The following is a 23,871-nucleotide window of genomic DNA, read 5'->3' as shown; positions in this document are numbered from 1 at the left end:
CACTATAGCAATAAGTGCCAAAGTATATTTCATTGAGTTTAATAAAGATATTGTCAAAATGTCAAATGTCCCAGTGTATGTCATGTCGAAGGTTGTTTGTGGACAAGACAGTTGGGAAAGAAGCTGGCAGTATTTTGGGCTGATCTTTATATTTCAAATACCGAAGTCGTTCAGCTTTACATTTTCAAAGGAGATCGCCGTAATTTTGGTATTTTCGAAGACAAGGCCATCTCTCGTTTAACGGTCTAGTTATTTTTAGAGATGTTTTGATCATTTCACTGAAGTCTCTGAAAATGAGAAATGCAAAACCTCGTATTTAAGAGAATATAAGTTTTCGGATGCCCCCAGCTTGCTTTTAATTATTTATCTTGTTTTACCTGAGTTGATTTATTTTAAATGCTTATTTCTGAACATTTTTTGATCTGTTAGACCACCAATAACTAATTTTGATCAAGCCTGTTTGAACTAATAGCCTAACTAAATCTGATGAACCGACCTTCCAGCTTAACCATTACTACCTGACTATGAAAAAAGTGCGCATAATGTGGGCTTTTCAAGCATAAAAGCGAACTTTATACGTCACGCACCTACTGAAGTTACTTACTACAATTACTATCCAAAAATGCACATGTTGTTGGTACTGTTACAATGTGCCTGTTAGAGTTATTTTGACGGTTTCTAAAAAGTCACCTCTTATTTCTTGCATATATCATTCGAATTAGTTCATCCGTTCCGCCGCACCACTCGGAATTCTGCTGTTAAACTTCTGATAACAACCCATAACTTTTACCACAACTATGAGTATAGCGACCTTGAGGGGCTAAAAAGACCATTTTAACTACTTGTTACACGCTCGCTTTGTCAAACCAACCTACAGTTTGTTTTTAGACTTCCTTTTCTATCTAGAAGTAAAAAAAAAATAAATCTGTGTGTGACAGTTAAGGCGTTAGGGCATTAGGACCATCCGAACGCATCTTGGCGCCGCTGACACCGGCGTCTTAGGCAAGCGCGCGCTTGCTACTCAGAACAGGGTGTCCCAAATTTCAGTGACCAAGGTAAGAACTTTCGCACGTGTTTTGGTAGTCATAACGCATTTATACGAAACTGTCGCTGTTAGGATTATATTATAACATTATTATCGTCGATTTGATAGGATAACAGGACAGCACTGAGTTTGTTTCGTGGAAAGAAATAAACTCCAGCAGCGACGGAAAATGACAGCTTGAGTATAAAGGCTAGCTGGCCTGGCTTGTCAGTTGCATTAAACCGTGCTATTCCAAGTATGATTTAGCGAGTGGGGAATGCTAGCTAACAGCATAGCGTTAGTAGAATCAAACGACTGTCAATCATCACAGTGATGTGAAACGGTTGTACGGCAGTTACAAATAGGAATCCACCGTAATCCGGTTGCGAACATCTGTTACAATGGAATATGTTTATTGATTTACGCTTGTAAAACCAGCTAGGAGGAAGCGAGTTGTTCTAAGTTGTTGGCTACATAGCTAGTTAGCTATTGCGGGCCGGCAACATACTGTAGAGCTGTACGCTTTCCGGCCTGTCAGCCGGTCTGTGTTAAAGCTAATGTTAGTTGTTCTTCATGATAATGTATACTTCGTACTCTTCATCGTTTCTTGTATCTGTTGGTTTCTGGAAAAAAAACAATGTGTTCGTTTCACTCAAATAACGTCATTGCCATATGTCAGTGATACAGCTGATATGCGCTACCTCAGTGGAAATGTACCAGCAGCGGCCTACTGGTAACATGCCGAAATTGGCATCTGTGTGGTACTCATGAAACATAGCCGTGTAGCTTGCGGAATTTCACTGACATTTCGCGTATTTCGAAGTGTTATTTTATATTTTAAGAGCGCATTTCGGTTTTAAGTGCTTTCGGATTACTCCCGACGTATGGAGAAGTCATACAGCTTCTGCTCTGAATGTTTAGCGAGTATAAAAGACATGTAGGATACCATGCAGATTGATAGCCGGTTCCAGGGTTTCTTGTTACGTAATACACGTGAGATATGAGAGGCTGTTATCTGTTGGCACCATAATACTCCTATATCAGGGTGGCGCATTGCAACATCGGAGATGACGTTTTGAAGAATTTTCAACTCTCGGTTTAATTAGGTAAAGATAATTCCGAGGGCCATCCTAACTAATCAGGTGAAAAAAAGAAAGGAAAAAAACATCATCCGATTGGTCAGCTCTTTATCCAAACAAGTGAGGCTTAGAAAGACGCACGCTTAACACCACGTTATTCAGATTCCCGGTATAGTGACATACTTTTGAACGTTTACCCTTGCTCTTGACTGCAGATGTGTTGTGGCAAGTTGATTACAGCTTATGTCATTTCTGAAACCCAAACTTAGCACTTAAATTTACCCAAGATGCGCCCCCCCCCCCCCCCCCCACACACACACACACACACTTACACTTCTTAGGTACCTGGCCTTATAGTATTTCATGGGGATTTAGAATTTTTTTTATTTCATTGTGGCTCTGTTTGTCCCTCACAGGTTCCCATCCCCCTGCAGCCATGCCTTCTGATTTAGCCAAGAAAAAGGCTGCAAAAAAGAAGGAGGCAGCGAAAGCCCGCCAGCGAGTCAAGAAACATGAGGAGGTAAACGGAGAGGCAGAGCATGTAAACGGGCAGGAAAACGCAGCTGAAAGTAACGGCGTATCAAACGGAGGTATGTGCCGCCTGCTTGACGTCAGGTGGAATAAACTAACGGCAGCACGGCAACAGACGGAAGCCCGGCAACAGACGAGACTCGCTATGATGTCATTGTTTCTGTTTGACTTCCCTGAACTATAAAAGTGGATGCTTAAAGCATTAAATCTTAAACACATGATACATATTAAATACATATTGCCAGTGGTCACCCTAGCGCTGCGACTCTGAGCTTCTGAGATTAACATAACTTTCTCAGCTTTAATATTTTTTCCTGGGAATATTGATTTGTCTCCTTCTCTCTCTCTCTCTCTCTCTCTCTTTCTCTCTCTCTCTCTCTCTCTTAGATGTGGCTGCCCTCACTAAAGAGCTGGACGAGTTCGAGCTGCGTAAGATGGAGGCTCGGGCGGTGACGGGCGTCCTGGCGTCTCACCCCAACAGCACAGACGTCCACATCAGCAGCCTCTCGCTCACTTTCCACGGCCAGGAACTACTGAGCGACACCAGCCTGGAGCTCAACTCCGGCCGACGCTACGGTCTCATCGGCCTCAACGGCACGGGTACGAAACACAGCCTCCCGCGCTCTCTTCTCACAGCGATATCTCAGAGGGTGACCGCTGTTTAGACAACAGCTCACACAACAGTAACAGCTATTTAGCCGACAAGCGGAGAGCATGAGATGGGAAATGCCGAGGCTTAAAATGGAGTCTTGTTGATAAAGTAGTGCCTCCAGAATGAACAGAGTGAATGATTTCGCGGCTAGCAGAGCCTTTCAGATGCATTGGGTAGCAGGGGCCTGAAAAAAGGGCATACGCTGTAAGCATGTTATATTGGAGCCTGACACAGTCAGCGCTAATGCTAATATGCGTCACATTGTGTCAGTGATGACACAAGATCAGAACACGTACCAAAGCCTTGCCAAGGGTAATAATACAAAACCCAGAAGGGGGGTCAATGGGCCCACAGGGTGTGTTGACATTTGCTGGGTTTGTCCATTAGGGAAGTCGATGCTGCTTTCGGCCATCGGCCATCGTGAGGTTCCCATCCCAGAACACATAGATATTTACCACCTGACCCGGGAGATGGCCCCCAGCGACAAGACGGCCCTACAGTGTGTCATGGAGGTGGATGAGGAGAGGATTAAACTAGAGAAAGAGGCAGAGAGGCTGGCCCACGAGGACTGTAAGTCATACACACACATACACACACACTCATACATACACAGAGACACACACACACACACACACATACATCCATATATACACACACACACACACATTCATACAGAGAAGGATGGACGAATTTGTGCTGTAGTTTTCCAGTTCTTATCACTGGAGTATTTCTTGTGTTATCAGTTTTAATATGTCAAAGACAGACACTCAGAAGTAAAATTTTGAAGTAGAGCACCATCTATGAAGACTGTCAAACCTCTAGTCACACCACAGCACGCCACAATATAAAAAAAACCCCGCCCGTTAAGATTAAAAACACGTGTGTTTTCTTGTCTAAACTACATGTTTATTTCGTGTCATGTTTGGTTGTAGCGGAGTGTGAGAAGCTGATGGAGCTGTACGAGCGTCTGGAGGAGTTGGATGCAGATAAGGCAGAGGTTCGAGCCTCACGCATTCTCTACGGTCTGGGCTTCACCCCCGCCATGCAGCGCAAGAAACTCAAAGACTTCAGTGGAGGATGGAGGATGCGTGTCTCACTCGCCAGGTACGATTAACCATCACCACACGTTCTGGGTTACTGTAACAGACACAGGTATAGTTAACCATCACCACATGCTCTGGGTTACTGTAACAGACACAGGTATAGTTAACCATCACCACATGCTCTGGGTTACTGTAACAGACACGGGTAGAGTTAACTGTGGTATAAGTGTGACTGTGTTATAAGTGTCGCAGCTAAGTTCAGTAGTAGATCAGACACCAGTGCAAGAATAGTTAAGGGAAGTAAGAGAGTGAACCACAGACAGATACAAGTAGAAACAGTGCTGATGAACAGGGACCACAAAAGTGCAAGAGGCCAACGTGTGGGATGAAGCAGCACTAATAGTTGGGATGCCATGAACAATAATCAGCAAAACAGCTATACTGTCACAATAAGAGCAAAGCAGGCCTGTCGAACCATAATCTATAGGTGTAGTGCAGTGTAAATGCTGAGTAAATACCTGTCACAGAGTGCCAGGAAATCTGCATCATAAAAGTAAATGGACATAGGACAGCATAAGCATCAGCAGATAGTGTTTATAATGGAGTAATATACATATTGTTGTATAGATCACAGAGAGACCTTGTAATAGTGTGAGATGGAGATAGGAAGGCAAGTTGACGGAGATATGGTCCGTGATCGGAAAGACAGGACGTCCTCGCTGATTTTTGTCTGGGTTAAGCCTTTTAGCATGGTAGAGAGAAATCTGTGTGTGTGTATGTTTGTGTGTGTGTGTGTGTGTGTGTGTTCACTGGATGCACAGTACTCACATGAAAAGTTTTCAAAGAAAAAAATGGGTGCTTTTGAGATTTGAGGGTCAGTAAATTAGGACGAGTTTAATACAGCCATTTACAGGCAGTTCACTTGTTCTCTCTCTCTCTCTCTTTCTCTCTCTCTCTCTCTGTTAGAGCCCTGTTCATTAAGCCCTTCATGCTCTTGCTGGATGAGCCCACTAATCATCTGGATCTGGATGCCTGTGTGTGGCTGGAGGAAGAGCTCAAATCGTGAGTCAGCCCCTAAAACCCCCTGAGAGATACAGGTTGCGACAGACAGAGATTGTCTTTAACAGATAATATTGAAGAGTTTGTCTGTTCTGGAAGAAAAGTTATCTTGCAGTCTTCATGCGAAGTCAAAATGCCAAAACGTTAAAAACACAAAGCTTAAATGAACGGTTTGTACTGTACTGATAAAGGTTTATAGGTGTGTCCTTTGTGAATGAAAAAGGTTTGATCAGTTAATTTTTCTCCTCTCAGGTTCAAACGGATCCTTGTGCTGATCTCACACTCTCAGGACTTCCTAAACGGCGTGTGCACCAACATCATTCACTTACATCAGAGGAAACTCAAATACTACACTGTGAGTAAAACTCAAGTACTACACTGTGAGAAAAACTCAAATAGTACACACTGTGAGAAAAACCCAAATACTACACTGTGAGTAAAACTTAAATACTACGCTATGAGTAAAAGTCAAATACTACGCTGTGAGAAAAACTCAAATAGTACACACTGTGAGTAAAACTCAACCGCTACACTGTTAGTAAAACTCAAATACTACACTGTGAGAAAAACTCTATGCACTGTTAGCCTTTTAGCCAGCCCGTTCATGCCTCATACAAACGGAACCACATATTGGGGTACCAAACCTCACGTGCATAGAACCGGCTGAGACAAACCACTCCTACACTGTAACTTTAACCATCCTTCCCAGTTTATGACCCAAGACCAGCAGACGGTGCGGTATGGGTGGTGGAAGCCAAGCCAGGGTTCACAGTGAGACAGCCAGGTCAGACACAGAGGGAGTCAGGCCAGCTGGACCTCTGTGAGGCCTTAGAAGGACACAGTATGCGCCTGCTCTCAACACTGTTACTAATTATGAACTGGAGCTGGCCCCTCTTAGCATTAGGTTCATAAGCAAGTTTTAGGGCAGACGGCGTACCCTAGGGCTATGAAAGTTCTACCTTTGATATTCAAAGAAGGCAGTTTCGTTTTATCAGATTACATCTTCTGTTTTGAATGAAACTCAGCTAACACTTATCTCTCTTGTTTTTTTTTTTTTTTTAATTATGAGTTTACAAAGACAGAAATGCATTGCTGTTTAGCAATGACTTTTGTGCTCTCATTAACAGTGTTTAGTTTGTCTGGCTAACAGAGTGTGTTTCTGACTTAAGGGCAACTATGACCAATATGTGAAGACCAGGGAAGAGCTGGAGGAAAACCAGATGAAACGATACAACTGGGAGCAGGACCAGATAGCACATATGAAGGTAAGCAGTGCCACCATGTGGCCACGGTGTGAAGTACACCCATCACTGTCCTGTGAGCCCTAACTGCCTGTTAAGTTTTTTTGTTTTGTTTTGTTTTGTCCCTTTCTGTGGGGTTTGTTTTCATCTGTGTCTGTTCTTCCTACCCTTCATTTTAGCCATTTTGCCATTTTTACTCGTTATTGGCTTCACATTATTTGGCTTAAACTATGAATCTCTCTCTCTCTCTCTCTCTCTCTCTCCCTCTCCCGGTGTGTAGAACTACATAGCTCGGTTTGGTCACGGCTCAGCCAAACTGGCCCGTCAGGCCCAGAGTAAAGAGAAGACGCTGCAGAAGATGGTGGCCTCTGGCCTGACAGAGCGAGTGGTCACTGACAAGGTGAGAAAGAAACTCTGACCTCCACAGACCAAACGTCTCTTTCTCTCTGACGAACGTAAAGAACCAATATAAAAAACTTATCGGCCAAATGAAGGAAGCTTAAATGAGAGTTTACATCAAAGCTGTATAAAGACCCATTATAAAAAACTTATCGGCCAAATGAAGGAAGCTTAAATGAGAGTTTACATCAAAGCTGTATAAAGAACCAATATAAAAAACCTATCGGCCAAATGAAGGAAGCTTAAATGAGAGTTTACATCAAAGCTGTATAAAGACCCATTATAAAAAACTTACTGGCCAAATGAAGCTTAAGCTGAAATGAGTTTATATCAAAATTGCATCAGATCAGACCAGATCCGATCAGATGGCTCTGTGTGTTTTCCCCTCGCTGAAAAATAATCTGACCTACGTCTGTGCAAAGACTGATGTAGAATGTCCCTTTTCCTCCATTTTTACGGTTAACTGTCCCCTCCTTTTGCAGACTCTGTCGTTTTATTTCCCTCCCTGTGGGAAGATTCCTCCCCCAGTCATCATGGTCCAGAACGTCAGCTTCAGATACTCAGACGACACGGTCAGTCCACGGTCTCCGTCCCTCTTCACACTCTCTGTACACTTATGCATGACAGGATTTCAGTCAGGCATCATTTCCCATATGAAGTCACATATATGGCTAATGTAATTCTCGCTGAGAGAACTGGTCAATTCAGAGACATTAACCATACTGAGTTCATGCAATAATGCCACAGTGAAGTACACCGTAATAATTCAATCACCTGCTTCTCTGTATTGTGGAGTAAAGAGTGGAAAACTGTGTTATGTTTTAATGGCTTTCTTTATGTAACACAGAAGTTGTTCATCGGCAAACCCTCTGTTTGCTGTTATGCTAACTTGTGTACCCGTGTCGTTCCAGCCGTACATATATAAAACGCTGGAGTTTGGGATTGACCTGGACACACGGGTAGCTCTGGTGGGTCCTAACGGGGCAGGGAAGTCAACACTCCTCAAACTACTGATGGGAGAGGTCAGTTCACTGAGACACACCGTCACTGGCCAGGGCGGACTTGCGTAAAATAGGCACGTGATTGGTTAAAATTGATTTATTCCGTTTCTCTTGACAGCTCCTCCCCTCAGACGGTATGATCAGAAAGCACTCACATGTGAAGATTGGCAGATATCACCAGGTACTGTTCTCCTCACTCTTACAACAAACTGTTCTCCTCACTCTTAGTACAAACTATTCTCTTTGCTCTTAGTACAAGCTGTTCTCCTCACTCTTAGTACAAACTGAAGTTGCTGAAAAAGTTTGACTGAAAGAGATCAGCTCTGTATTCTAGAGATAACTTACCTGCTGTGATCTTGAAAATCATGCGTTAATTTACCTCATAATTTGCATCAGTGGTTCTCAGACTTTTCAGACGAAACCATCCAATTACTACCTACATCAGAAAAACTCGGAAAAAAAAGAGGCACAGTAACAGAGTTACACATTGCAAATCTGAAAGCAAAGATAAAGAAAAGAAAAAACAAACAAATAAAACATATCTGTTGTGGTTCATTGCAAAAAGAAAATGTCAGAGAGAGAGAGAGAGAGCTAGAGATGAAGTCTATGTCCCAGTGGACAGACTGTGGGTTAATCTTGATCAGTGTCTGTGCTGGAAACCCTCAGCATGATGGTGTGTCTCCTTAGCTAAGCTGCATGCAGAATTATTCACACACACGTTTCCAGTGTGCATAGCCTGCAAAGACTACACGTTAGATGCACAAACATATTCTGTTTTGTATTTTTTCAAATTGAAATAATTACCAATCAAAAAGAAATAATATTTCGAAAGTTTTTTGGGGGGGGGTCAGATTTTTCCAACTTTTCATCCCAGTCGACCAGTTTCCACAGTCATCTGTTGTACCACAGTTTGAGAATCACTGCTGAATTAGGCTCAGGGTTATATTTGGTCCCTTAAAGAGCAGACATGAGCTTTGGTAGAGTGTGTACAGTAGAGGAATGAACTGTGAGTGAATGTGTTCTCTGTGTGTGCTGTAGCACCTTACAGAACAGCTGGAGCTGGACCTGTCTCCTCTGGAGTACATGATGAAGTGTTTTCCCGAGATCAAAGAGAAGGAGGAGATGCGGAAGATCATCGGACGTTACGGCCTGACAGGCAAACAACAGGTGAATGCGCACGAACGTGTGTGTGTGTGTGTGTACGCACAGGGGTGTAAGAAAATATTGATACACTCAAATATTGCGATATTATGTTTTGTGATACTGTATCGATTCTCAAAAACACTTTATCGGTTTTTAATTAATAGTTTACATGCAAAGACTCGTGGCAGACAGTGGTTCATTTCGTGTTGTGTTTTATACCTCCAGCCATTAGATAGCAGTGTTGTAATCTATCTTCAGCCATTCTTCCGCTCTAACATAACTGCATAGACAGGAAGTAGTGTAAGGGTGCACCGCTGACATTAGCATTAGCAAACCTTGTGCTAACGTCAGCATTAGATTTGCTAATGCTAATGTTACCACCGATGGCCGAATCCAAAAGAGTTAAACCGGTTCCCAGTGTGTACAGAGCTGAAGCCTGGGCTCAGTTTGGCTTCCACAATAAAGAAGGCACCAAGGAGATCAACAAGAGCCATGCTGTTTGCAAAATGTGCCATGCCAAAATCAAATACTTTAGGAACACGACAAATCTGAGAGCACACTTAGCAAGACACCATTCTGATGTACAGCTAACGGAACAGCAAACAGCTAACGTTAAACGCGTGAACCTAAAATTAGATGTAAAAAATCGCAGTATATTGTCTTGCTTACAGTATTCACAATGTATCGCAATACATTGAATCGTAAACCCTGTATCGGGATACACATCGTATCGCCAAATTCTTACCGATCCACAGCCCCATGCACAGCGCACCTGTGTGCCTTTGTGTGTGTACGTGTGTGTGCACACGCACATGTGGATATTTAGTTCTGTTGTCACTGGGCTTTAGGTCACACACAAATGACGAACTCATATTTCTATATGTACACGCACACGCAGGTGAGTCCGATCAGGAACCTGTCGGACGGACAGAAGTGCCGTGTGTGTTTTGCGTGGCTGGCGTGGCAGAACCCTCACATGCTCTTCCTGGATGAGCCCACCAACCACCTGGACATTGAAACCATCGACGCCTTGGCCGAAGCCATCAACGAGTTTGAGGGAGGAATGATGCTTGTCAGCCACGACTTCCGACTCATTCAACAGGTACGGCCTATGCCCCCCCTCCCCCGTCTCACCACCGAACACGCACACCTCCACAACAACGACCCTATTTTACCTCTGCCTGCCCATACCACTCCCCGGCCCCAGGGGAAAAATCGGGATTGTTTGTATGTTGGTACCTGCCATTGTTTTTACATTGGGCTCTAGAAGTATGAGAAAATACAGAGTTCATGATCTTCAATCAGCTGAGTAAATGTGTGTTTTTTTGTTTGTTTGTTTGTTTGTGTTTTCGTCCACGCTGTAGGTTGCCCAGGAGATATGGGTGTGTGAGAAACAAACCATCACCAAATGGAACGGAGACATCTTGGCATACAAAGAGCACTTAAAGTCCAAAATCGAGAAACAGACACACGACATTTAAAATCGACCGACCGGATAGGCCTTTGAATTCTTCTCTGTCTGTCAAGGATACATCCCTGCCACCGCCCCCGCCCCCCCCCATCCTGCCTCCAGCTGGCATGAGTGAACCCACCCAAAACACCCCCCCCCCCCCGACAGTTTTCACCATCAGACCAATCAGTGGACTTTCTCAAAGGATCATGGGTACCATCCCCTTGCACTACAGTGATATGCAACGGTCCCAAACAAACAAACAAACAAAAACAAATTTCTGACCCTTTCTTCCATTATTTGATGACATCAGTCATCACCCTCTGATATTAGACTGTTGAATTTCCGGTCAACAGAAGCTTTTTTTTTTTTTCCTTTTATTTAATGTTGTAAATGCAATAATTGCTTGTCTCAATAAACAGATTAATTTAGACATGTTTTACTCCATTTTTTCTAACCCCCCCCCCCCCCCTCGGGGAAGATCACATCACAGACATGAAGGGGGTTAAAAGTTATGTCTCGGTCATTTGAAACAGTAAAGACGTGTGGTTTTGTGTTTGTTTGAACCCAGACACACACCCTTTCACTTTGTGCAGATGATTTGTATCAGGCCAGCTGCCAGTTTTTCATGACAGTGGCTGTCAGGACGGCTGTTTCCATGGCGAACATTAATGCAGTTACAACAACTGCTCTCAGAGTTTAATCCTAAAGGCCTCATAAAGCACTGAACAAGTGAAATCTGTATATTCCAAAAATAAGTATCTGATGAAACACACACACACATACACACTCCTCCAACAGGTTGCAGTCTCACATTACGATGAGAAGTCACAAGCACACGTTTATATACATCTTTACCCACAAATACAAATGCACATGTTACCATTTCTGACCATAACAGAGGTAATAAGGCCCGACGCAAGTTCATCTTTGTGTCTCACACACACACACACTGTCTTCCTCATTTGGCAGGTTTTTGTAACAGCCGCTGTCAGGTACAGGCACGTTAACTGCAGGCTGCAGGACGCAAGAGATTAAGGTTTTAAACTGCAGTGTAACTGATGAATGGTCAAAGATTACATCTGACACCTGTCCCTCAAATCCCACCGCAGCTACTGCAACACTCATAGAATGGGTTTTGCACAGTTGCATTCAATTTGACAGAAATTTGTTTTCTCTCTTTTGAAAGAAAACACTTTGTAGGTGTATTTATATGACATTAAATCGTGTTTTTGAAAGGTGGATTCAGAACCACGTTAGTTGTACAATTTGCTGTGTTTAAATGCATTTTTGGTCAGCTTCCCATGTTTTTTGGTTTAGGTTTTTAGGTTTAGTTTTCTGGGCTTTTTTTTTTTGGTTTGTTTTGAGTTTGGTTTGTTGCGTGTGTTTTTTTTTTTGTGATCTTATCTATCGCTACATGTAACATATTACAACATACAGCAGTAGAGAAAGTTAATCTCAATCTTAATCTCAAATTTGCGTAATTTCAGCAACTCTTGCAGTCACGTTCTGCTGTTCCAACACCGCTTACTCATCCCAGGTGACCGGTTCTGATCTAGATCTCCTAACTTCCTCATTTGTCATCCATTACACTGGAAACAGATAGACACGATACAGAACTTCCTCTCTTTTCCTCTCTTGTCTGGAGAGGCTGTTCAAAACATATCACACCCAAAGTATCACTCATATAATCCATGTCAGAATGAAGTCTCCATAGAGACCGTGACATAATAAGGTAAACTGTACATTCTGCAGGAGACAGATCATCAAAATATTTTACAGGATGGTTTTTTGTTGTTGTTGTTTTCTGTGATCAAAATATGATGAAATAATCTGAACTGTTGTGAGACGTTTTCATAAAAAAAAAAAATACGAGAAAGTAAAGTTCACTCTGTGGTGTGAGTTGTGTGTTGAGAGAGTGAAGAAACATGGACAGAGCTGCTCACATCTGTCTGAGAGAGAATCGTGTTTAAGATCTGGGGCATACAGCGTGTTAAGATGCAGATAACTGCTGAACAAAAACATGTATCTTCCCTCCAGTTCCTTTGTGCCGTGCAGGCATCACGTGGCTCTGAAATGTTCGTGCGACAAACTGCGATACTGTGTCAGGACCGTCTTGCACAAGCTAACGTTATTTCTACAGAATAAGTGTTTCCCATCTCGGAGGTTTCTGCTGCATCACTGTTGCGTTATAAAAAGAACAAAGCCAGCGTGCCCTTGAACAGTCTCGATCAGAAGGTTTGGATTATTGTGGACTAATCGTGGGCTAGAGAGACATGATGAGATTCGTTGGGATCCTGCTTCTGTGCACATTATGTGCAGCCGGACCTCGTCCTTGGGACAGGGTAAGACAACCTGTTATAGACAACCTGTTATAGACCAGGGCTGTGAGAATCCAGTCCTGGAGGACCATGGTCCTGCCACATGTGATCTCTGATTGGCTAAGGAGTAGACACACACCTGTTTTACAGGTAAAAAATTAGCAGGTTATTGAGAGGTGAAAATAAGGACCTCCACACACACACACACACACACCAGGACTGGATTCTGATAATGTGGTTTTGCTGATGTGATCAGTCAATTATCAAGTATAATTTTTTTCTTCTTTTTGATGTTTCAGTAGGAGAACATCTGTTCCTCGGCAAAAAAAAAAAAAAAAAAAAAAAAAAGATTAGTACGCTACCAGTGCAGACTCTTTCATTTCATTGTCTTTATGTTTTTTCCTTTTGACGATTTCTGCCTCAACTTCTTCAATAACTGTTTCCCATAAATACAGTATTTGGGAAATTTCCAGGGTTATTATATAGTTTCTGTATTTAATCTTGGTTGACATTCTTTCATGAAACTTTCATTTCAGTTATTTCAAAATAACTATTCACCAGTTCCTAAGTCTGTGAGTAAAATGAATGTTGTGCAATATTTGGTATTATCTTACCTCATCATGAAAAAAATTTCAGACCTCCTAATACACATATAATTGAAATAAAACTGCAAAAAATATATTTAATGAATTGAAAGAAAGAAAGAAAGAAAGAAAGAAAACAAGACATAATATTAATAGAAACCTCTCAGAAGCAGTATTCACAAACCTGGGAGATTATCCAGTGTATCCAGCAGGAGAGATCTTACAGGTATCGTGAAATCCAAAGAGTTTGTCTGTGACTGTCCATAACACAGGGCAAAAAAAAGGTGTCCCACACACAATCTAAATTGTTTTATAACAGTCTAAGGAGGTGACTCACCTCTTGCTTTAAGATGTATGGACAATATCTGCTTCTTTCTGTTTCTATTTTTAGTCCCAAGAAGAGGAGAGCGCTCAGGTCTCTTTGGAGGATGATTCCACTGGAGAATTTGAGGAGTCTGGTTCAGGGGCATTGAATGCAAACATTGGTACAGAAAACGCCGTCGAGAGCGATCTCAGTAGAGCTGAGTTGGTGAGTGACGCCAATAAGAACCTTCAGTTACATTAGAACAAGACCGATGCATATACTAGGAGAGGATCCGTTTTTGTTTGTCATGAGATGTCAGTTGACCATTGGGTTCCATCTAGACTAACTTAATCCAGTAGTCTCTTACAAAAACTGTAATTCTGATGGCTATTTTTGAATTATTTTATTATAGCAAGAGTGAAGCACATCAGCACTGAAAACTAAGGGCCAAGATGAAGTGATCGTGGTAAGCACATGGTTCACAAAGACAACAATGTATTATCAGCTTGTTTTTGGGCACATAAACAAACAAACAAACAAACAAACAAACAAACATAACACTAATTCAATTTGAAGTCGTTGAAGTTTTCACACCTTAGACTTGTATGTTCTTTTTTTCTCGTACTCTCTTCATGTTTTGGCATACACAGTTCAGAGTCTCCGATGTAACCTTTGCCTCATGTAGTTAGTCCATGTTCTAAGTGTCCGTCAGTGGTTTTCTAGGTGGTTACAGAGAAAACAATGTTCTATGCTGAAGATGTCATTATATCGCTAAATGTATTGTTTTTCTTTTTTTTTTTTCTTTTTTTTTCATTTATTTTGCTTTTCAGAAAAGCTCTGCATCCTTGGATACCACACAAAACAATCTGTGAAACAATGTGACTGATTTCTTATGTATTTGTCAGTGGTGACTGACGAATAAAAAAGTGATGGACCAAGAGCTGTGTGATTATTGATTTTGATAAGGAGGTAAAATGTTGGGTAAAATGATGAGTAAATGTTTAAAATGGCCATTTAGAAAATAAGTTTTAAAAAAAAAAAAACATTAACTGAGTATGTGTGTGAGCATAAAGGCACATTCATACAAAGTAAGGTTGGGGAGGGGGGTTGCTTTTTTCTCTCTCTCTCTCTTTCATTCACTTCTGATACAGTGTTGACTATCTGTGCACTGTCAGCGTTTGCATCCAAAACAAGACATTTCCTATAACCACTCATAGTTATTTCTCATGTCCACACTAATACTTGGAATGTGAAATCCAGAGTGTTGTTTATCTCTGATTTCAGTTCTATTATAGAGTTACCAGAAAACAATTTGATGGTACAGTATTTAATACTGAAGGACTGTTTATGGGCTGTTTAGCTAATATCAGTACAAACTGCTGGAATATGATGATTTTTTGGTTGGTGTAAACTAAGGAATGTAAATCTTGAATTTTCTAATGACCAGTAATTGCAGTTACAATTTTGTTCATTTGACAGACATTCCTATCCAGACAGAGTGACCTAAAAGAAGTGCTGTAAAAGCGGATAATAAAAAGCAATACATCCCAATGATGTTTTAGGACCTGTCTCTGCACAGGTGTTGATGTGTGATGTGCTACAAGGAACGGTATGGGTTGTTCAAGAGGGTAGACTGAATGAGAGGGTTACGGTATGGAAAAAACCCATAAAATTTTGATGGACAGCTAGTATAACTCAGGTTCACACACTGACGACAGGCGATAGAAATCATTTTAAGGTAAAGAATCTTCCCACGCTGGAAGCATTTCTCCAATTGCCCAACTCTCATCCATTTTGAGGACTGGGTATCTGACCCGCAAACCCACACATTTCCAGTCTTTGACCGGATGTCAACCACAAAATTTGAATTTTTCCTCTTATCGTGGTTCACAAATGACCAGTTCCACTGGAAGATGTTTGTAAGTTTGTCACTGAGCAGTTTTTGCAGGCCAGTGTTACGGTTTAAGTGTTTCAACACATTAGGCTATAAGACAGTGTAGTTCCACTGCTGGTTCAACAAGGTATGGCACGGTAAATGGGTATGAAAGACAAAAAACAACAACGTCGCTTTCAACAGTTAACTCTAAGCTCCACCTCGAGACATGTCATACACTCCTGTTCCCTTTAAAACTCAGCAGTGATCAGTGAGAAGTCAGGCAAGGATACATCCACAGCCCAACTGTATTTGAAACGATCGAGAGTAAACATGAGAGCAGCACCTCTTCTCTATTTGCTGTGCGCCACCATGGTTCTGCGCGTTCTAAGCGTCCCGGTAAGCTGCCGTTCTCTCCTCACTGGAAAAAACTGGACGTTCGCTTACAAACCTGGCATGACATCTATAAAAGTCAAATTATTCTTAGTCATATTACATGGAAAATTATACAGTTGTACAACCAGGCTATTTCATGCAGTCCTTGCAAATTCTGCTTCAATATTAATAAAAATGTATTTAATTAATTAAATTTTTTTTTTCTTGTAATATTGACAGAAATAACTGAATTTGCTCCAAACTTTGCTGGGAGTAGGCTAATGCTCGAAATGATCACATTTGGCCTGGTCATATTAAAGGACACAATTAGATCAATAATCAGGATTTATATATTTTATAATCGATGAGATTTTAGTGTTTTCCAAAAAAAAAAAAAAACCAATTCGTGATTGCTATTCTACCACATCCATAATAATAGTCTACCACATAATACACAGTGTTACTGACATGAAAATACAACTATACTGAATCTATCCCTACAGTGTACATCTTGAGGTCACTCATATTTCCTCAACAATTGTCCTCAGATATTGAAAGAAACAATTTTTAGCAAACGCCCAAAATAGTGGGATGTATCACACTGACTGCACTGCTGGCAATACCCTGCGCATTGTTCTGCTAAAGTTTTGCTTTCAGTCAGTTTCTATTTTTATCACGAAAAGCTTCCATCCTGTAAGGATATCACTCTAAAATAAATATCCTTTATTTCTCTTGTAGGTCAGCAAAAAAGTTCCTCTGCCGAAAACACAGACGAAACCGCCGAAGACTCTTGTAACTTTGCCTCTGCATTGTTTCTCACTGTTTGAACGCAGGGCATAGGATTGTTGGTGGATTGTTAACCATTAGATTAGGAATAAATGACGGAATACTATGAAGGGTAGAAGTAACAAAAATTGATAAAAATGGAGGTGATGAAAATGCATGTGAACTGAGAAATACAGCAGTAAAAATGGATGTGAACTGAAAAGTAGAGTGATAAATGATCAAGTGATTTGATTAATTTAAAGCCGATTTCATTGAAACAGTCGTGATGTGATGAAAACAGAGCCATGTTTCATCATTTTCATCATTCACAGCACAAAATTATAATTTAAGGAAAGTAGCCTCAAGGCTGGTAGTAACAACAATTAACTGATAAAAATGGAGGTGATGAAAATGCATGTGAACTGAAAAATACAGGGGTAAAAATGGATGTGAACTGAAAAAATAGAGTGATAAATTATCAGTTGATTTGATAAACTTGATTGACATATTACTTAAAACAGTGTTCCTCTGATAATCAACTCACCTGACATTTATCATTTACAGCAAGCAATTTTTGTTACTTCCGCCCAAAATGTCAATCAAAAACCACGCCCACTGACAAACTGATCAAGTTTTTGGCTCTCACCCTGCTGAGGACATTGTGTCTCTGCTCAGAAGCTGAAATTAAGGCGGCAAGTTCTTCCATCAGAGAAACACTGTTTTAAGTAAAATGTCAATCAAGTTTATCAAATTAATTGACAATTTATCACTCTATTTTTCAGTTCACATCCATTTTTATCCCTCTATTTTTCATTTCACATGCATTTTCATCACCTCCATTTTTATCAATTAATTGTTGTTACGTCCACTCCTCATACCTTGAGGCTACTTTTCTTAAATGATAAATGGCAATTTTGTGTTGTGAATAATGAATGATTAATGAAAATAATGATACATAGCTCTGTTTTCATCATACCGCGACTGTTTTAATCAAATCGGCTTTAAATGAATCAAATCACTTGATCATGTTTCACTCTGTTTTTCATTTCACATCCATTTTTACTGCTCTGTTTTTCATTTCACATGCATTTTCATCGCCTCCATTTTTATCATTTAATTTTTGTTACTTCCACCCCTCACAGAATACAGTGGGCCTACACCTGAACAGAGAATGGTTAATCTCACGAATTTAACAACGGTGTTCATTCCATTTATAATTTATTTGGTTCAAAAGTCCAACATATGTTTACTTTGACCAGACGGATGATCTGAGAAAAAGAAATCCAAACGAAACATTCTCTTAAATATTTACACTGAATAAACTGTTAACGGTCATGTTTGTCACTACACCAGCTTACAGCAAGATTTTACTCATGTTCTGTAGCTGCCAACTGGTGTTTTATTATTACACTCTCTTTTGGCAGCCCCCTGGTGTTTTTAGTCCTTTAAATGACCAAAACCTGACAATACCGCAACACTGGTTTCCAAACAAGACCCCTGAAGAAGTGAGTATGTCCAAATCTAATGCCAATAATAAAACACCTACACGATGATATACAGGGACTGCACTGTTTTGGTGTTACATGGTGTCTGGCCCTACCATAGGATACTTACACAAATGTATAAAAGAATTCTGTTCTGGCCAAATGTTGTCTAATCAGTATTGGTAAACATTGAGGATAAAAAGTTCAATACGGTTTGTCCAAAGGTAAAGTTCCAATGCTGCTGCCAATCTTTCTTTGTTAGATCAGAGAAATATTGCTGAAAAGCAAAACTTCGTAGTCATCGAACACGAAAGACCAAAAGATTCAACACGTGGTATGTCATACAATGTCCAAAGTGTCTCCAGTTTCTTAAAATAAGCAAAAAGCTCATGTCAAATGTCGTTTTTTCAGGGTAATTTCCTCTAGGGAATTTATTATTGAGTCTTCAATTTTTGAGTTGGGCAATTACCCTTTAGCAGAATGAACAGGGTCACCATAATAACTGTGATCTCTTTCACTTTTTAGACTAAGGATCAGTGAAACAGAAGATTCAACATCTGCACTGTCCACAAATCAGTATTACTCTAAACTGCTCTCAACTGAAATGAATTAAAAGTTAAGATATAAGCCAATGACAGCTGTTATTTTTATAGATGTTTTTTTGATTGGACGTAAAGATTAATGACCAGTAGTCAGTGTCTGATGGATCAATTAGTTTGTTAACTTTGGGACCAGTCATAAGCTGTGCGTATTCTGAATGTCTCAACCAACAATACAGTTTTTGAAAACCATTTCCTTTCTTTCTTCTCTATCCACTGCCTCACACATTTCCATTCCACCAAAGGCAAATAAAATGCATCCTTTCTGGGGACGTGTCTTTTCATGTTATATTTAATAATAATAATAATAATAATAATAATAATAATAATGTTTATTTAGAGCCCAATATCACTATTTATAGTCTCAAAGGCCTTTACATGTCTATAACAAAGTCAAATCAAAATAAAATTATGCATAAGTTTGAGAAAATAGATAAGTCTTTACTCTTGTTTTAAAGGTAACCATTCCAGAGGAAGGGAGAGTGGTAGGAAAAGGCTTGGTTGCCAGCGGACTTCTTTTTAACTCTTGGAATGACTAATAGTCCAGAATCTTGAGAGCGCAGGGTGCGAGTTGGGTTATAGGGTGTAATATAGTCAGACAGGTAGGAAGGCGCAAGCCCATGTGAAATTTTATATGTTAATAAGAGGACCTTGCATGAATTGGGAGCCAATGAAGGGAAGCCAGGACAGGGGTAATGTGATCAAACTTCTTCGTCCCGGTCAGAATTCTAGCAGCAGCATTCTGGACCAGCTGAAAACTATTGGTACTAGAGGCATGCAGGCCAGAGCAAAGAACATTGCAGTAATCGAGGCGAGACGTGATGAATGCGTGAACAATGGTTTCTGCATCAGCCATACTTAGAAAGGGCCTAATTTTAGCAATGTTACAGAGGTGATAAAAGGCAGATTTGGTCGTGTTCTTGATATGAGTGACTAGTGAGAGACTAGAGTCAAAAATCACACCAAGGTTTTTAGCGGAAGAGTTTTGAGAGATGATGCAGTTGTCAAAATTTAGGGTAAGATCACTGAGAAGATGCTTATGCATAGGGGGACCAATGACCAGCATTTCAGTCTTGCCTGCGTTAAGCATCAGGAAATTTGAAGACATCCAACCCATAATAGCACAAAGACATGCCTCAAGGTTAGCCAATTCAGAGTGGTCATTGTGCTGGATAGGTAAGAAAATCTGAGTATCGTCAGCATAACAATGGAAGTTAATGCTGTAACTACGAATAATGTCACCCAAAAGGAGCATGTCAATATAGAATAGGAGAAAGCCAAGGACCGGCCCCTGAAGAAGACCATAATTAAGCTTACAGTATTCAGAGGTCACATTATTATAGTGGACACAGTGCTTTCTCTCTGAGAGATAAGATTTAAACCAAGAGAATGCCAGGCCACTAATGCCAATTTGTTTTTCCAGGCGCTTTAACAATACAGTGTGATCGACCATGTTAAATGCTGCACTCAGATCAAACAGAATAAGAATAGAAGTAGCACCAGCGTCCATGGCCAATAAAAGATCATTAGTTGCTATAGTAAGCGCGGTTCCAGTAGAGTGAAAACACCTGAAGCCTGACTGAAATATTTCAAATAGACTGTCAAAGGACATATGGGCTATCAGCTGGGCAGCTACAATTTTTTCAAGTATTTTTGAAAGAAACGGGAGATTAGAGATTGGCCTATGATTATTTAAGGCTTCAGGGTCAAGGTTCGGTTTTTTAAGTACAGGCCTGATCACGGCTGTTTTAAAAGAGGAGGGTACAACACCAGATTTAAGAGACATATTTAGAATGTTTAAGATTGTTGGGCTGAGAACCGAGAAAAGCTCCATGTAAAGTTTAGCAGGTAGGGGATCAAGGAAGCAAGAAGCTGGTTTAGCAGAGTGCACCAATTTGGACAGCGCGTCTAGAGAGAAAGGGTATAATTCAATAAAAGGGTGCACATCCGGACTAATCTTAGGCGCAGTAACAGAGAGTGTGCAGGCAGTCTGATTTGATAAATTATTTTGAATATTACGATGAATTAAGTCTATTTTTTGCGAGAAAAATCCAACAAAATTGTTTGCCGTAAAAGGGCTAGATTGAGGGGAGTGATTCTGGGTAAGTTTAGATACTGTATCAAAAAGGAACCTAGGGTTATTTTTGTTAACATTAATTATTTTCGAGTAATACGTGGATTTGGCTGTGTAGAGAGCGCGTTTATAATCTGTCAGGCTGTCGTGCCATGCAAGGCGGAAAACCTCTAGTTTGGCTCCCCGCCAGTTTCGTTCCAATTTCCTACACACCTGCTTCAGCGCGTGGGTTTCATCATTAAACCAAGGTGTTAAGTGTTTACACCTATTTTTTATAGTTAACGGTGCTACCATATCTAGTACATTACGAAGGGTAGAATTTATGCTGTCCGTCAAGTCGTTCAAAGATCTTTGCTGATCACTGAAAGAGTTGAGAGCAGTAGGAAGCAGATCAACGAACGCAGCAGTGGTGGAAGCATTAACGCGACGGCAGCTACGAACCAGAGTAGAGACAACTGGCGTGAACGGAGGAGTTACTTGGAAAGTAAGAAAATTGCAACAGTTATACATATATCAATCAAAGAGTCTCTATGTAGGAGAGATGTAGGCTCCAAGGGACCCCCCGTGGGCCCTGGGCTGCACTGGCTTGTTCTGGGTCTGATGGTCCCATCAGCTCCCTCCACTCATTCACTGCATTCTCCTTACTGAGGATCATCAGCACAGAGGGCGCCCTGCAGGGGCACACACACACACACACACACACACACACACACACACACACAAACTAATACTGGGCGGTTCATTCATTGCATAAAAATCATAAATATCATGATGAGGGGTTTACAGACAGTTTGAGGAATTATCCTAATAGTTATTAATTAACAGTCAAACAAAGCTGAAGCGCTGTGTGTGAGGAGGTTGAGGTGGTGTGTGGCAGGGCCCACCTTGACATGTAGTCTAGCAGAGAATCATAAAACTCCTTCCCCTTGTGCTCCTTGTAGAACATCTGTGCCATATCTCTAGTCAGCTGGGTCTCCTTCACCTGGGATATGCTAAAACCAGCCAGCCAGCCTCTTTAATTCGACTGACTATTAACGAAAGCAAAGAAGATGATTGTTGACTTCAAAAAGTCCAGCACTGACCACTCCTCACTCAGCATCAACGGTGCCACTGTGGAGCGAGTGAAGAGCACCAGGTTCCTTGGTTTTCACATCGCAGAGGACCTCTCCTGGACCACCAACACCAGTTCCCTGGCCAAGAGAGCCCAGCAGCACCTGCACTTTCTCCGACGGCTGGAGGAGGTGCACCTTCCCACATCCATCCTAACAACCTTCTACAGGGGCACCATCAAGAGCATCCTGACCAGCTGCATCACTGTCTGGTATGGGAACTACCACCCCTCTGACCACAGAGCTCTCCAAAAGGTTGTGCGGGCAGCGGAGCGGATCATCGGCACCTCTCTCCCCTGTCTGCAGTATATGTTCACCTCCCGGTCCATCCGCAAGGTCACCAGCATTGTGGCTGACTCTTCCCACCGCTCCCATGGACTATTCGCCCACCTCCTGTCCGAGAGAAGGTTCTGCAGCATCAGGAGCAGAACTGTCAGACTGTGCAATAGTTTCTTCCCCCAAGCAGTCCGGCTCCTGAACACCATGCAGCCCCATACACTATCCTCCCTGGACTCTATTCTTCACACCATGTAAAGTTTATTTAATCATTCCCCTATTTAGCACAATTCAGAGTGTCTGACTGAATGTGATTCTGTCTGTCTATGTTGCACCACATGGTCTGAGGAGGGCGTCATTTCGTCTCTGCTGTATGCTGTACTGTATAAGGCTGAGATGACAATAAAGCTCTACTTGACTTGAACGAAAACGAGTGTGGGTTTACTAAAAGTTTTTCATTACACTCACTGACAGCATGTGCATCACACACCAAATCAGCATGGTTAACCAGTAACAATCTGTCACATACCATCACTAATTAACTCTCAGTCACATTCGTATCCCTCACTGAAGCGGTTTTAAAACACAGAACAAGTCAGGCTTATTAAAAAACAAAACAAAACAAAAAAGGCCTAATGTGTGAACAGTAACACAGTCTGTGACTAATCAGAAAACATCACTGTCACATGATGGAGTGGGTGTAAATGTCGAGCTCTCCAAAGATTCACATCCACTACTTCACCATGCCTGTTACATTTGTTTTAAAGTCCACTTTGGCGCCGTTTACATCCAACACAAGCTATTTCCTATAACCACTCATAGTTATTTCTGTCCACACTAATTCTTGGAATGTGAAATCCAGAGGGTTGTTTGTCACTGATTTCAGTTCTATTAGAGAGTTAACAGAAACAACTTGATGGCACAATATTTAATACGGAAGGACTATTTATGGGCTATTTAGCGAATCTCAGTAGAAACTGCTGGAATATAATGATTTTCTGGTTGGCAATCCATGTAAACGAAGGAATGTATATCTTGAATTTTCCTGCATTTTCTAATGACCAGTAATTGCAATTACAATTTTGTTCATTTGACAGATACTCCCATCCAGAGTGACCTCCGAGAAGTGCTGTAAAATCAGATAGTAAAAAAAACAATATGTCGCCATGATGTTTTAGGACCTGTCTCTGCACAGGTGCGTGATGTGCTACAAAGGAACGGTATGGGGTGTTCATAAGGACAGATTGAATGAAAGGGTTAAAGTATCCCCGAAAAATGTGCGATAGAAAACTGATTCCCTTAGGAAACTGACGAGAGACAACCCCATAAAATTTTGATGGACAGCTAGTATGGCTCAGGTTCACACACTGACGACAGGCGATAGTTTTAAGGTAAAGAATCTTCCCACGCTGGAAGCATTTCTCTCATTGCCCAACTTTCATCCATTTTGAGGACTGGGTATCTGACTCGCAAACCCATACATTT

At 41.2% G+C, this 23,871-nt stretch overlaps 1 protein-coding gene and 1 long non-coding RNA gene across 2 annotated transcripts; both read left to right on the top strand.

The window, feature by feature from the left end:
• Positions 1-969: 969 nt before the first annotated feature.
• On the top strand, positions 970-10,716 carry abcf2b (ATP-binding cassette, sub-family F (GCN20), member 2b). The gene is made up of 15 exons (XM_030779731.1): positions 970-1,055; positions 2,520-2,693; positions 3,022-3,234; positions 3,674-3,856; positions 4,219-4,390; positions 5,296-5,391; positions 5,641-5,743; positions 6,558-6,653; positions 6,910-7,029; positions 7,511-7,600; positions 7,940-8,050; positions 8,148-8,210; positions 9,068-9,196; positions 10,071-10,274; positions 10,537-10,716. Exons 2-15 carry the CDS (start codon positions 2,540-2,542, stop codon positions 10,651-10,653), a joined length of 1,851 nt encoding a protein of 616 aa, XP_030635591.1. The 5' UTR covers positions 970-1,055; positions 2,520-2,539; the 3' UTR covers positions 10,654-10,716.
• Positions 10,717-16,816: 6,100 nt separating this feature from the next.
• On the top strand, positions 16,817-19,119 carry LOC115817198 (uncharacterized). The gene is made up of 4 exons (XR_004025421.1): positions 16,817-16,871; positions 18,269-18,349; positions 18,591-18,662; positions 18,854-19,119. It is a non-coding gene; the product is annotated as an uncharacterized LOC115817198 (long non-coding RNA).
• The last annotated feature ends 4,752 nt before the right edge of the window (positions 19,120-23,871 follow it).

This window comes from Chanos chanos, chromosome 7, assembly GCF_902362185.1.
Source record: "Chanos chanos chromosome 7, fChaCha1.1, whole genome shotgun sequence".
NCBI classification, from domain to species: Eukaryota; Metazoa; Chordata; class Actinopteri; order Gonorynchiformes; family Chanidae; genus Chanos; species Chanos chanos.
The sequence above is the reverse complement of the archived record's forward strand: the minus strand, read 5'-3'. Positions and strand labels throughout refer to the sequence as shown.

Bases quoted from the DNA above. Each gene is read 5' to 3' on its own strand.
- abcf2b (XM_030779731.1), top strand. From the start codon at position 2,540: ATGCCTTCTGATTTAGCCAAGAAAAAGGCTGCAAAAAAGAAGGAGGCA. The intron at 5,392-5,640 runs GTGAGTCAGCCC...TTCTCCTCTCAG, and splicing joins CTGGAGGAAGAGCTCAAATC to GTTCAAACGGATCCTTGTGC. The intron at 9,197-10,070 runs GTGAATGCGCAC...ACGCACACGCAG, and splicing joins GCCTGACAGGCAAACAACAG to GTGAGTCCGATCAGGAACCT.